The following is a 14,401-nucleotide window of genomic DNA, read 5'->3' on the forward strand; positions in this document are numbered from 1 at the left end:
GGCGGGGACGGGGGATGGGGGTACGCTGGGGAAGCTTTTCCCGCGTGCGCGGTCCCGCGTCCCGCCACCGGAAGTTGTGTACAGACCATAGAGAGGATGAGCCGGCCGGAGAGACTCGAATTGGGTCCAACGAGGAGACCGTCACATAGAGCGTCGACGACTCTGGAGGACCTGAGGGAGGGGGATTGTGGCGGTTCCAGTTCCCACCCGGATGGAAAGTGATCGGAATATGGGAGCGTGTAAAGTTCTATAGAAAGTTAGAGACGCTTCTTCACATGGAGACTAGGTTCTAAAGGGAAGTTATGTAGTTTTATTTTATGGGACTTGCTTCAGGGTCGTTGTGTGTATTGGGACGATGCTGTGCCCCTCCCACCTGCAAAATAGTTTTCTCTCTTGTAAAAAGTAGTCTGTCGGGCCAGAAGGAAAATACAGGGTTGAGAGAAAGGCTGCTTCCACTGGCTGCGAAGTGCGAAGGGAATGCGGGTGTTGGGGTCTGTGAGTCAGCCTACTGTTCTCAGCTGTACCCTGTCAAGTGGGACTGGATCCTTTTTGAAAATGTGTTCCCTGTCTACACTCAACATCTTCCCACCCATAATCACAATTTATGGATTCCCTGGAAGAGACTGGCAAGTGCCGCATCAAGTTCAAGTGCTGGTGTCAGATTTACCTTGGAGCCAGACTGATTTGAAACCACATCAGCTGGGGTGGCAGAAACCTGGCCCCCCCTCACATAGTCTCAGGGTGCATCTTGCAAAATCAGAGAAGGCCAGGCCTAGAAGAGGTGTTTATCTACTCGTACCACCCCTCCCCCCATACACACTTTATTTTTTCTACCTCTTTTGTAGATGAGAAAACTGAGACCCAGAGAGAAATTGCTCAGGGTCTCAATGAGTTGGCAGCAAAGTTGGAGACTAGAACCCAGATACCCTTAACAGCAGTCTGGTTCTCTTCCATCAGTCACAGTGGCTGGATGCTCAGAGTGATGGATAATATGTGTCCTGTAGAAAGAAAGAATATTTAAAGTCAAAGTTTTCCTGATACTCATTACACCAGCTTGCCAACTCCATCCTGGGGCTAGGAGACAACAGGAACACCCCATTGCTCCCTGAATGCACAGCTTCAGCCTTGGATTAAATAGCACTCTACACTGCCTAGCATTATAAATCCAATTGTACTTAATACATATATATTTAGGGCCAGTGCACTTCTAGGGTTTTGAGGAAACTGGTGAACACAATGAAAATAGTCCTAGCCTTCCAGAAGCACATAATTGAAAAAATAATTCAGATAACTTGAGAGTGAAAAAAGAAAAAATAGGATAACTGCTATGCCACAGGCAGAGCTGCAGCCACTGCCAATGCAATTAGAAAGATGTGACTTGACTCTTCACTCACCCTGTTCTGGGAGACCCAGAAATATGTTCAAGAGACCCCTTCCCCGACCCATGCTATTGGAGGCAACTCAGAAAGGGAAGGAATGGCTGCAGAATTGGGTGGAATTAGGTGAACATTCAGAGTGAAGGGGTACTCAGCTCAGGCAGGCTGGGGGGTGGGGCATTGCAGGGGGCTTTAGGGAGAGCACAAAGCAGCTGGTGAGCTTAGATGAGGATGCAGCATATGAGAACCAAGCAGAAACGGTAGAGAGAGTGCAGATAAAACATGAGTCCCAGAGGGCCCTAGCCAGCTGCTTCCCAGGCAATCAGGAGCCCAGGACTGAAGACCCCACCCCTGTGGTGACATCATAGGGGAATGGGGTGGAGACAAATAAAAAGGGTGTCCCCCACCCTGGCCCTGGACTCTTGGCAGTCAGAGTGTCAAGAGCTGAGAGAGAGCCTGGGCATTGGGCTAGGGTTGCCTGGCTTACAGGAACAGGTTCTTCCTCCAGCCCCTCTAAGCTGTCCCTTCCAGGCCTTGATCGCCGTCTCCCTGTCCTGAGAACCTCGCTGTCCTGAGGCTGCCATCAAGCCCCTTCAGAGTGGCCCCAAGCACTCTCAGCATGAACTGCATATCAGACTTCTTTACCTACGAGACCACCAAGTCAGTGGTCGTGAAGAGCTGGACCATTGGGATTATCAACAGGGCAGTTCAGCTTCTGATCATCTCCTACTTTGTGGGGTGAGTCTGTGGTCCCTCAGATCCAAGGACTGGAGGGCGACTTGCTATCCTGCCCTTCCCCTCCTCCCTCAGTGCTACTGTCAAGCTGCTTGGGGGCTTCTTTTCTCTTGGAGGAAACATACATCTTCCAGGGAGCCTTGTTCCAAGGACAGGTCTCTGCTGCCACCACCCAGGATCTGGTCCCCAGATAGATTCTTTTGCCCCCCAAAAATCCTCCACAGTTGGAGAGTGGTTTCTGAACACACGCTCCAAGGTATGTGGTCCTTACCCCGGCACTGCCCTCCAACAGGAGAGGTCCCCAGATGATCCATTTCCACTCTCCCTCTCCTATTCCCCGCAACCAGAAAAGAGGCAGACCCCACCCCACATCTTCCCATTCCCTCAGTCAACTCTTTTGGGTTCCATAAAGCAAGGAAGCTCAGAAAGAGGAAAGGGAGGGTGCGGAACCCAGAGAGAAGATGACAAGTTGATCAGGCTGATGTTGGGTGGGAGGGTAGGCTGGGGAGGGAAGAGATCTCTGGATTTGTTTTGGAATGAGGAGTTCCCTTCTGGCTTAGGTGGAAGGGAAAGAGATCTTGGAAAGTCAAGAAGCCCTTGCTCTGGGAGGGCAAAACAAAGGAGGGAACTGCCCCATGAGATGGAGAGAGACACAGGCACAAATAAATTAACAGTCAAAGTGATATTGGTGAGAAGAAAAGTAGTTTTTCTGAACATGGGGTGGGGTGCCTCCCTGAGAATCCAGAATTGCTGTCCTTTATCAAAAAGCGTGAATTCCCAACCTCTGCTTGACTCTGTGGCATAAAACTCATCCTGAGAGTTGCTCAGGAGCCTGCAAGGTCCAAACACTCCTTTCGGCCCCCACTCTTGGAGGTACACACCCCTACACCTACAAACACAAAGGACCATGGGGCAGACAATGGGGAAAATGCACGTTCTGTTCTTGTGGTCATTTCCACACACTGGTGGGCACCAGGAAATGCAGACAGAAACCTTGATGGTTTTCCTTCCTGGAGTGCTCTGGTCTCCCACTTTTCCTGGAGACAATGGGTCTGTGTGAGAGAGACAAGCCACTGGCAATGGAGTTCATGAATTAATTGAAGCAATTCAAAGAAGACGTCCTGTGTGCATGCCCATGCCGGCTGGAGCTGCGTGTGAGCAGGCCTGCTTGCCTGAAGGGTTGGAGTGGTGTGTGAGGAGGCGCGTAGAAAGGTGGGCAGATGTGATTTTTAAGCAATCTTTGCTTCATATGTTTGGCGAGAGCCGGGTGGCTTTGGTATGTGGGTGTTATAATAAGGCTGTATATCCAGTGCTCCTTATGGGATATCAGGAAGGGATTCAAGCTCTGGGATAGGATTAAATGGCCTCCAATCTCCCTTTCAACACTGAGGTTTTGTGAGAGGTGATGTTCGCAAATGTTCCATGTCTGCATCTACAGAGCTTGACTCAAAGTTGGTTCTTAACCTTCTCTGTCAGTGTGTCTATTTGGTGCCATGCGTGTTTACAGCCACAAGATGGTGTGTTGGTCCAGGTGAGTGCAAACGCTGTCTCAGCACATTCGCACCCTGGCCTGGCCCCCTTGGCTCCAGACAGGAGACTGATGGAGGACCGAGACAGCTGTCTCCTGGACCAGCCCACCCAGCTCCCACTGCCCTTGTCTGTTCCTCATTATGATCAGATCAGATGGGATCCTTCAGTTCTGGGGGCCGGAGGCCAGCCTTCTGGAGGGAGCAGGAGAGGCTCTGTGGCGTCTTGATACCCAGCCCCATCCATCTCCCAGCCTGACAGCTCCCCACAGGGCAGTGTTACATCAGCTGCTCAGCTGCGTGTTCCTTGGCCCAGCCCCCTAGCCCGAGCCCATCTCTGTGTATGAGAACCCATGCACTATTGTGACCTTGGGAATCCATTGTTGTTAACTAGCAAAGATGTACCAAGTGTCTCTTCATGCCAGGCATTGGTATGCATGGAGGATAGAACTGTGAACAAAAGCAGACGGGGAGCCAGGCATGGTGGCGCACACCTGTCATCCCAGCGAACCAGGAGGCTAAGACAGGAGGATTGCAATTCCAAGGCCAACCTGGGCAACTCAGGGAGATCCTATCTCAAAAGATAATAAAAATGACTGAGGGTGTAGCTCAGTGGTGGAGCATCACTGAGTTCAATCCCCAGGGCCAAGGGAGAGGAAAGCAGACAGGGTCTTGAAGCTCATCGTGTAAGGCAAGAGGTGGGCATTGAGCCAGTCCTCGCCACCAACAAGTGTGGAATTTCATCTGTGGCTGAAAAGTGCACAGTGCCAGGAGAGCCACTCCCATGTAGGTGTTTGACCTCAGGGAACTAAGGAAAGGTTTTTCTTGAAACGCCATGTCCAAACCAAGATCTGAAGAATGTCCCTGAAAGGAGCAACCAGGTTCAAGGAGGAAAGAAGGAGGGTCCAAGGCAAAAAACCCGCCTCTGCATAGGAGGGCAGGAAAAGAAGTTCATGGCCGAGCTGAAGGAGCAGAGGTCAGAGTCATGTAAGATGCAGGAGAACATCAGACTCTCAGAGAGCTCTCCTTTTTACAAGAAGTAACAGACAGGAAGAAAGCTACTGGAGCATTTCAACATGTGTGTGAGTGACTGAGGCTGAGAAGGACAGCCTTGATGAGATCCGAGCTGGGAAGACCACCTTGGCCAATCTACCCAGAGCTTGGGGGAGTAGGAGTGGATGGGGACAAAAAGGAAGGAGGGGAATACAGTCTGATGGAGAGATGAGGGCGCCTAGCCTCATAGAATTTGAAGGGTTCAATGCTGTGTTCTTAGCATGTAACTAAAACTTGAATATTTTTTCCCTGTTTTCTGAGCCGGGTAGACAGGATGCTCAGCCTTACCTAGTGGAGTGCAGCAGGAGGTGGCTACTCCTCTGTGCATTCACAGCAACACGCCCCCTTATTCTCTTGGCACGTGCTGTCACCCCCACCTCCAGCCTCAGCTGCTGTCATCACTGGTTTCCTTTACCCACCCCACATCCACAAGAGGCCAGAATTTACCCCACGTTTCTCCTGTCTTCTCTGGGCCCAGGTGGTAATCCCCAGTCTCCTCTGTGGGGTGGGACTTCCTAAGGGCCAGTCCCCTTTCTGGATCCTGGAAATAGAAGGAAATCCTTGGGGCCTGAGTCCCAAGGAAGTGCTGGCTGGTGCTGGCCTGACTTTGAAGAAGCTCCCTTTCTGGTGACCTGCAGGGAGGGACTTTTGCAGTGCTTCAATCCTCCATCCCTCAGATGGACCAGCGGTGGGTTAGAGAGTCCCTGACCCATCACAGCCCTGCTCTCCCTGTTTCCCCATTGTACACACAAATCACCAGCTGCACAGCCACCCACTTGGGTTCAGAATATCCAGCCTCATCTCAGATCTTATATAGCCATTCGGCACCTAAAGCAAGTACAAGAATGGAGATGTCAGGTTTAAAGAGAAGAGCCTGAGTGCCACCTTCTTGCCCCCCGAGTACCTCTTGACTGAAGGTAGCACTCTGAACACCTTGTCAGCACATCAGGCAGCAAATTCTGTGGGCGGACCTGTTGGACCCGCCATCCTGCGGTCCAGAGAGAAGTGCAACTCTCCTTCCTGCTTGCCCTCTCTACGTGGCAACTCCATAATGATACTGTGGAACACAGAGCATCAGTTAGAAGCCCAGTTCTGACGCCAACTAGGAATGGGACCTCGGAAGCATCCCTTTAGGCCCCTAAGTCTCAATCCCCAGATCTGGAAAATGGGTTTAGGAATACCTCCTCCCAGGGAATTATGTCACCAGGGAGGTGACACACGTCGAATACCTTGCCTGAGACGGTGACTCAGTAATACTCAGTAATAGATGGGACTATTAATATTCCACAGACTCCCCATCGCGCCTCCCCCTTTCCCTCTGCCCAGCTCACACCTTCCTAAGAGACCCCTCTCCTCCAAAACACACAACACACGCTCTTCACACCCACTCCCTGGCCTCCTCCTTGACTCCCTGGGGGTGGACGGGAGGGTGCTGGGATGCTGCTCTGGCCTCCTTCCTGCACATCCCACCTGCCAAGGAGCTGCCACCCGCCTTCCGCTCTATAAATAATAAACCAGGAACTCAAGAAAAAAATAAGTCAGAGCAGCAGAGTAAAATGCCAAGAATTGAAGGCTCAGTCCTGCCCCATCTCCTAAGCCCCAGCCTCTAGAGACGGTCTCAGCCCCTTTGTTCTGGAAATGAAGCAGCCCCTCATTTCCAAGCTGCCCTGATGACATTCTCAGCCCCGTGGGGCTACTGAAATTCTTCCACTTGTTATTTAACTCAGAGAGAGAAGTCTAATGTGGCCTCTCCTCCCCACTGGGGAAAGAAGGAGCCTTAGAGGAGGAGAGGGAAGAATGGGATTGGTTAATTGTTCCTCCGAGTCCTGAGCGCCTTCCAACTGAGACTTTCCTGAGCTTCCCCTGGTGATGGAGCAGGGGTTAGCAGGACAAGCACCAGGGTCCAGTTCAGGAGGGCAACTGTGCGCTGGCCCTGAGCTGGGCACAGCTGAAGATGCTACGGTGAGGTGGCTATGAGTGGTCTGAAGCAGATTGCCTGGTTTGGGACCCACATACCAGCTGTGTGACCTTGGGCAAGTCTGCACACTCCTCTGTGCCTCAGTTTCCTCATTTGTAACATGTAGGTAATTATCAAAGCTGCCACACTGGCAAGGATTCATCAAAGGAGTCAGCTTAGTGTCCCGTGTTGGCTATATGATAATGATCTGAACTCTGCTTCTCATCTGCATATGTTCCTGAACTTTAAGGACAGGAGTAGGGGTCTCCAGGAGCCATTACATTAGATCAACACAGAGAAATGTGTCCATTCTGTGGCCAGGTACACTGAGGCTTAGGAAGGGTGTATTTGGACTGTGGCTAACACTCTGGTGAGTGTTCAACATCATCATCAGCCATCAGAGCTGGGAGCAGAAAGCCAGGGTCCCGGACCTCACTCCATCCATTCTGGAGGGCCCAGGACCAGGAGCTAATCATGCTGTCTGGATATCTACTCCATTTTTCTATATCAGGATGCTCCCTTCTCTTCTGCTAGAACATAACATGATGAATGAGATCCTAATGAAACTCCTCCCCTTCCCAAAAAAGAAAAGTGCTGGGGAGGTAAGGCACACAGCAGCACAGTGCTCCACAGAGGCCTGGTGTTCGTAAAAGCATTTACAGGCTTATGAATAACTCTTAATGGCGCATTAATCAGGATGCTGCTGGCTCTAAGGCAGCAACAATAAAACAGGTAACAGGTTTGGAGCCATTTACCAGTGCTGTGCATGACCCCACCCTTTCTCTCCCACTCAACCATTCAGACTTCAAGTAACACTACAGAAAAATGATAAATATGCAGGGTGATTAATATGTTAACTAACAATATAACCATTTCACAATGTATACATATTTCAGAACTTTAATTGCACTCTGAAATATGTAAATCATTGCTTATTGATTAAAAAAAAAAAAAAAGAATCCAAGTGAGTGAAACGCCATATAGGGATCAGCTCCAGATCTTCACACTAAAAACCGAACAAGGAGCCACTTGCAAACATCAGCCTGTGTTTGCAGTGATCATGACCATGGTGTCCATCTTACAAGTGATAGTGACCCTCCCAGCATGTTCTGGGAGCTGCCCCCTCTGCATCTTCCAACAGTGGGGGGACCTTGAAAGTCATCCAGCTCAACCTCCACCGGGGGAAGGGGGTCTCCCCTTAACACACCTGGAAGGTCATCAACCAGATCTCTTTGGCCTTCCCAGCCCTTCAGTGCCACCACCTCCCACAGCAGCCCATCCATGGCGACTCAATGGTAGTTAGACAGCTCCTGGGCTTGGGATCCTCACCACCCCCTAATAAACACCTCAGGTCAGCTCAGCCCCAGGACTGCCTCTGCAGCCGCCCAGCCTAGGACTCCCACAGTTTTGTCTCAGTCTCCTGCCACTCATCTGATGCTGCTTTTCTACCCCAGTGAGATACAGAAAATGACCCTAACCCAGAATTTCCAAAAATACCTTCCAGAAGATGTCAGTATTTCTTCAAAACCGGCATCTGTGCTTAAATAAGATTGGGAGGGGCAGGGGTTGTAGTGGTGGGTAGAGCACTTGCCTATCAGGTATGAGGCCCTGAATTCCATCCCCAGCACTGCAAAAATAAATAAATAAATATTTAAAAATGCAATTAAAAATTAAATTTTAGCAGATGCATTTGTCTGTTGAATGCACAGCATTTTTCAAACTTATGTGATAGGTTTTCTCATACATAGAATGGGGACAGTAACAGCATTTGCTTGCCATTGTGCCATCAGAAACAAACAGAGCATGTCCCTGGCTGGAGGGGGCACTGAACCAGGCTGAGAGTAGCTTGAGTTCTGAGGGCTGCGATGGTGACTGCGTGTGAAATGCAGAGGAGAGAGTTGTCGGGTATGTCTGCAGGCCCTGCTTGCTGCAGGCTAAATCCGGGAGAGTGGTGATGGGAGAAGGGAAGGGAGCCCAACTACAACCCCTGGGTCGCTCCACGGCTTTAAGCAGCAGGGAGAAGCCACTACAGGTAAATGACCACTTGGTGGCAGCACAATTCAAGGAATAAGTTTAATCCCCTGCCCCACCCCCAACCCCATTCCATTCACCTGCCAGGTAAAGAAGCAACCACTGCCCCTCTGTCCTCCTCCATCCTCACCTGACACTTGGAGGGAGGAAGGCTGCCAAGCACTCAGTTCCCAGGGGCCTTTGGTCGATTTTTTTCCTGAACATCTACTATGTGCCAGGTGTTTAGGATACAGCCATGCACAGAGCTGGGAATGCACATGCTCTGCCCTCTGCCCCTTCTCTCCTGGAAGCCTGCCAGAGAAAGGACTCTATTATCAGCAGGAATGACTGTAAGCCAAATTTTTAACAGGGCAACAGCTCTCAAGGGGGTGAACATTTGTTCTTAGGGGTAAAAAAAAACTCACTCTTTGATGTATAAAGCACAAATATGCACGTGGTACATAAACAGGTATCTGTGATATTGAAGCGGGGAGCAATTATTTTTTTAAAATTCAAAAAAAGCTCCTTGGTGGGGGAAGGTAGGGAAACACTACTTTAAGTCCACCAGGGACTCACTAGGGTCCCACATCTCCAGTAAGGCCTTGTCCCTGTGCTGCCATAATGCTGGCCAAAAGAAGCCCTCTCCCAGCATCTTCTGCTAGGCCTATGGACCCTTGTCTGTCTCTCTGCGTCTCTGCTCTCCTGCCCCAGATGGGTTTTCTTGCACGAGAAGGCATACCAAGTGCGGGACACAGCCATTGAGTCCTCGGTGGTAACCAAGGTGAAGGGTTTCGGACGCTATGCCAACAGAGTCATGGACGTGTCTGATTATGTGACCCCACCCCAGGTATGGTTTCCCTACCCTGGGGCCTGTAGATGCTCACATCTGGGGACGGTGGGGAGGAGGGGGCTGGACAAGAAAAGTGTCCCTGGGACTCCCAAACCCGAATCAGTGGTGTCAGTAACCCGTAGAGGGCCTGGCCCCCCGGTTGCTGGGATTTGTGGGGCAGCTTGGGTCTGACCTCCAGAGTGCAGTTCTGGGCGTCCGAAAGCTGGGTTCCTCTCCAGGCTCCACCTTGACTCCTGCTGCAATCAAAACACAGCACCCACATGGGGGGGTCAGAAAGAGCCGTTCGGATCCTAGCTCTGCCCTTTGTTAGCCCTGCCACCTTGGTCAGATCCCAGAGTCTCAGTTTCCCCCTCTGTAGAGTGGTGACAATAGCAGTCCCTGTCTCAAGATGGGGACTGTTGCAGGATTTTCTCTCCCTGCTTCTCCCAAGGGCACCTCCGTCTTTGTCATCATCACCAAGATGATCGTTACTGAAAACCAGATGCAAGGATTCTGCCCAGAGGTGAGGGGACAGAGGAGGTTGGAAGAAGGGGGTCAAAGAAAAAAATGCTGTAGGGAGAGGTCGTCGGTAGGGAGGGCCTGGGTGCGAGCCTCCTAGCTGTGACTGGCACCTCCTCCCTCCAGAAGCCGCCACTTTGGGAGGCAGTGGGAGCCCAGGGGCTCACCAGGGCCAGGGAGGGTCCCTCACACTCCTGCGGTCCCATCTCCCCCCAGAACGAGGAGAAGTACCGCTGTGTGTCTGACAGCCAGTGTGGACCTGAGCGTTTCCCGGGTGGGGGTGAGTCAGCCCCTTCCTCACCCCTCCCATTCCCAAGCTGTCCTTGGGGGCAGCAGATCCCTGAGAGCCACCCTAGGAGCAGGCAGAGAACGTGCCTATCAATTCAGCATTTGTGGAGGCTCCCTGGGTGCCAGACCCAGAGGGACCTATGAAGGTGCCCCCAAGAGGAGTGTGAAGTCTAGGGACGCAGAGCCAGGCAGGGGCACAGCTAAGTGGCATGTGCTGATCAGGGAAGGGAAAGCACAGGAAAGGGAGAGAGACTGGTTCTGAGAGAGTGGCCCTGAGCCTTCCTGGAGGCAGTGGCATTTGGAATGGGCCCTGAAGACAAGTGGGATTTGGCAGGACAGAGATGGCTTCAGGCCAAAGGAGCAGCGCCAGCTCAGAGGTGAGGAAGAAAGAGCTAGAAAGATAGGGGCTCCGGGTGCTGGGGCTTAAGGAGCTGTCAGAGGAGGGTGTGGACTCTCCTTGGTCTGGTCTGCAGCTCAGGAGGAGAACAGGGAGAGAGCTGTACTGTGCAAGCACACAACAAGAAATAGAGGGTCCGTTCCTTGGCAGGGTCCCTGGGGCAGGGGTGGTCTCTGATGAGGAGGGGGAAGGGACTGGAAAAGAGCAGGTGGCCAACCAGCCTCAGTGGCTCCTCCCTCGCAGGGATCCTCACTGGCCGCTGCGTGAACTACAGCTCTGAGCTCCGGACCTGTGAGATCCAGGGCTGGTGCCCCACAGAGGTGGACACCGTGGAAATGTGAGGTCCTGCGCCAGACGGGAGGAGAGAGGACCCCACCTAGTTCCTCTTTGCCAACGTGGGGAGCTCTGCATCTCTGAGCTTATGGAGGGTCTCAATGTAGTGTCTCTTCATGGGGGTGGTGGTGGCCTCTGGGTATCATCCCGCCTGCCCCTTCTCTCCCTTTGACTCTGGAGACCCAGAGAGGCCTTCCCATCACTCCCCTTCATCTATAAGAGGTCTCCCTTGGGAGGCATCCACCAGGGAAAGAGGCTCTTCCTGAGGGCTAAGGCTTCCATCCTCACCCACAGGCCTATCATGATGGAAGCGGAGAACTTCACCATTTTCATCAAGAACAGCATCCGTTTCCCCCTCTTCAACTTTGAGAAGTGAGTCCTCACTTCCTCCCCCAATCACCGGGCCACCTCACCTGCCAGAGAATGAGGTGCCCCATGCACCATGGTTCTCTCACTTCCCAAACCCCATCTCCAGGACTCCTAATCCCAGCCTTCCAGTGGCCTTGGCCTCTGACTATTGAGTGGATTTGGAGGCTAACTTCCCTGCCAGCCTCCCTGCCTTGTGCTCAGACCGACCTGGGAGTTTTGTTTGAACCAGGGAGGGGCCATTTAAACTTGGCCCTGAGCACAGATGCCTCCTGAGATTGGAAACCAAGGAGCTTGTCCGTTTATCTTTTCCTACATCAAGCCCCCATGTGGTATCCCTTTTCTTAGTCAGTTCAGCCCCTTGTGTAACTCAGTCATTCATGAGGGCATGAATGGTGGGCATCTGCCCTGTGCAAAGTACAATGGCAGGCCTGCAGAGGTGCAGAGTGTCAGGAATGACTCTCGCCCTCCAAGATGCCCAGCCTGGCAGCTGGGGGACATTGGGCACGGACACACATAACCCTACTATGGATGGAGAGTGTTTGGGGTTAGAAAAAGATGCAGAGCAAGAGGGGAGAGAGAGACAGTGAATACCCAAAAGCTTAGGACATGGACGCCCTGCCTGGGTGTGGAGAGCCCTGAGCCCCCGAAGGCTGGAATGCAGTTTGTGTGGGGCCATCTTAACCCTGGCCTTGCCTCTCTCCTCTTCTCCCTAGGGGAAACCTCCTGCCCAACCTGACAGCCAGGGACATGAAGACCTGCCGTTTCCATCCTGAAAAGGCTCCTTTCTGCCCCATCTTGCGGGTGGGGGATGTGGTCAAGTTTGCAGGGCAGGATTTTGCCAAGCTGGCCCGCACGGTGAGAACCTACTTCTTCTTCTGTAACCTCTACCAGGGGAACTCAGCCTTTCCCCAGACTCCAGAGCTCTTTGGAGGCAGCCAGGAGACCAGGAAAGAGCTGCAGCAAGACAGCGCCACCTGGTGGAAGTATCCCAGGCCTGCAATTGGCTTTGTCCCTGAACCCTTTCAGCCCCATCCTACCCCTACCCTGAGTGGTCTCCCCTCCAGTGACCCATTTCCCCCAATCCTCAGTTTCCCATTCCTGTATTTATACATCCCTTTAGGGAGAAGCGATAGAACTCTGAAAAGGGCCACACGAGGGGACAGTGGACCCACGGCCACTTTCTCTATATTGGAGACAAGGAACTGAAGGTTCCAAAAGTAGGAAGGACCCTGAGGCTCCAGGGTTCTACCCCTGGCTACAGCACTTCTTTACTGTGACCAGTCACTTTCTTTTCTGCCCGCCTCCACCTTCCACCTACAGAATAAAAAGAAGTCACTTGTCACAAGCCCCTGTCCCACCCTGGCTGAGCTCAGGGGAATGCTCATGTCTGGCCCCTTTCTTCAGGGTGGAGTTCTGGGAATAAAGATTGGCTGGGTGTGCGATTTGGACAAGAGCTGGGACCAGTGCATCCCCAAATACTCCTTCACTCGGCTGGACAGCGTTTCTGAGAAAAGCAGCATCTCCCCGGGGTACAACTTCAGGTAAATCCCGGCTCTCCTGGGACAAGGGGGAAGGGGAGTCAGCTCCAGAGAACTTCACCTCAGGCAGCAAGGCACACTGGGAAGGAAAGATCCTTGGCCCCCTCCCTGCTCCCATAAGGCTTTGGCTCAAACTAGGGAAGGACTCTGTAACAGGCAGCCTCAGTGCTGCATGGGCTGTGCTGTGAGGTGACAGCTCCATTACAGGAAGGGACTGAGCCCAGTGCTCCTGCTCAGGCCATAGTGAAGCCCGATGGCCAAATCCTGCTGAAATGCTGGCTGCTGTGATTCCTGGTCTATTCTTAGCACTAACATGTAGAGGTAATGCCCGGACAGCCCCATTCCCTGTCCTATGCCTGGACTTTCTAAGGTCTCTCACTGACCAAAGTAAGGGCAATAACTGTTCATTTTACAAGATGGTAGTTTTGCATTTTGCAAATTTTACAAATTTCCAAACCAGGAAATTTCATGAGTCACAAATAACAAGTATAATGATTATTAGTTCTTCCTCAGTGCCTTTCTAGAGAACTTAAACCAGTCTCTTAATATCATCTAATATGTATTCTCAATAGCCTTGAGACTTAAGGGATCTTTTGGGGTTTTTTCCATTTGGAATAGAGGGAAAGAGGAACCATAGGATACACTATCTGGAATACTTGAAGGGCCTTGGAAAAACCCTCGGCCTCCTCACCTCCTAATTTCCCCTTCTGCAAATTGATGATAGCATCATTATTATCCTGAGAATCCTACCAGCCAATACTTGAAAAGCTTTAGCTCCTGGTTTTGATTTACCTTTAAAATCTGAAGATCTCAGTTTCTGCCAGGGTCCTGATTAAGTACACAGTGTTGTACACTAAAGAGGCCAAAATTACTCAATAGGCAGTGACAGGGATGATCTACATATGATACATTTGTTATATATTCAAAGAATTGTTCTTCAAATTTCCTTTGTTGTAGTATATACTCTCTGTTATAATGGCATACGTAAGCTAAAAGAATCACATCACTTTTTTTCACTTAATTTGTAACTTTAAAAAATAATTACCTATCCCATTAAGCTTTATATTTAATAGTTTCAAATATATATGTATGTTCTCTGGAAAGAAGAATTTTTTAAAATTGAAATTGCTTTCATAATCAACTCCAGAGTTTAAAAAACCATAGGAAACAACACATATTTTAAAGTAGTTTAAAAATACTGTTTGGCTCCCTGGCAGAAATTGGCATATTTATTCAGTCAGTACATCACACTGAAATCAATACAAAGGATATTTGTATGGTGGCTTAAAATAGTAACACATTAATAAAATTCTCATAATCTAAAATGCAAGTTTTCATCCTCATAACTTCCCTCTGGCCATTGGGGATTCTTCAGTCCTCCAAATAACTCATTTGGCAAGAAATGCTTATGAAGAGTAAAACTATCATGAAGACCCCAACAACTGGTATAATACAGTTTTAGAACAATGTC

General features: G+C 50.8%; 1 protein-coding gene across 1 annotated transcript in view; it reads left to right on the plus strand.

The window, feature by feature from the left end:
• Positions 1-1,506: 1,506 nt before the first annotated feature.
• The window catches only part of P2rx3 (purinergic receptor P2X 3), a 30,929-nt gene continuing 18,034 nt past the window's right edge, over positions 1,507-14,401 (plus strand). Inside the window, exons 1-8 of the mRNA XM_015477257.2 lie at positions 1,507-2,114; positions 9,369-9,504; positions 9,938-10,009; positions 10,222-10,285; positions 10,934-11,027; positions 11,318-11,395; positions 12,106-12,247; positions 12,797-12,933. Coding sequence (XP_015332743.1) covers positions 1,996-2,114; positions 9,369-9,504; positions 9,938-10,009; positions 10,222-10,285; positions 10,934-11,027; positions 11,318-11,395; positions 12,106-12,247; positions 12,797-12,933 — 842 coding nt within the window. The 5' untranslated portion in view covers positions 1,507-1,995. The remainder of the gene's footprint in view (positions 2,115-9,368; positions 9,505-9,937; positions 10,010-10,221; positions 10,286-10,933; positions 11,028-11,317; positions 11,396-12,105; positions 12,248-12,796; positions 12,934-14,401) is intronic.

Source organism: Marmota marmota, unplaced genomic scaffold (assembly GCF_001458135.2).
Source record: "Marmota marmota marmota unplaced genomic scaffold, marMar, whole genome shotgun sequence".
In the NCBI taxonomy this organism is placed as follows: domain Eukaryota; kingdom Metazoa; phylum Chordata; class Mammalia; order Rodentia; family Sciuridae; genus Marmota; species Marmota marmota.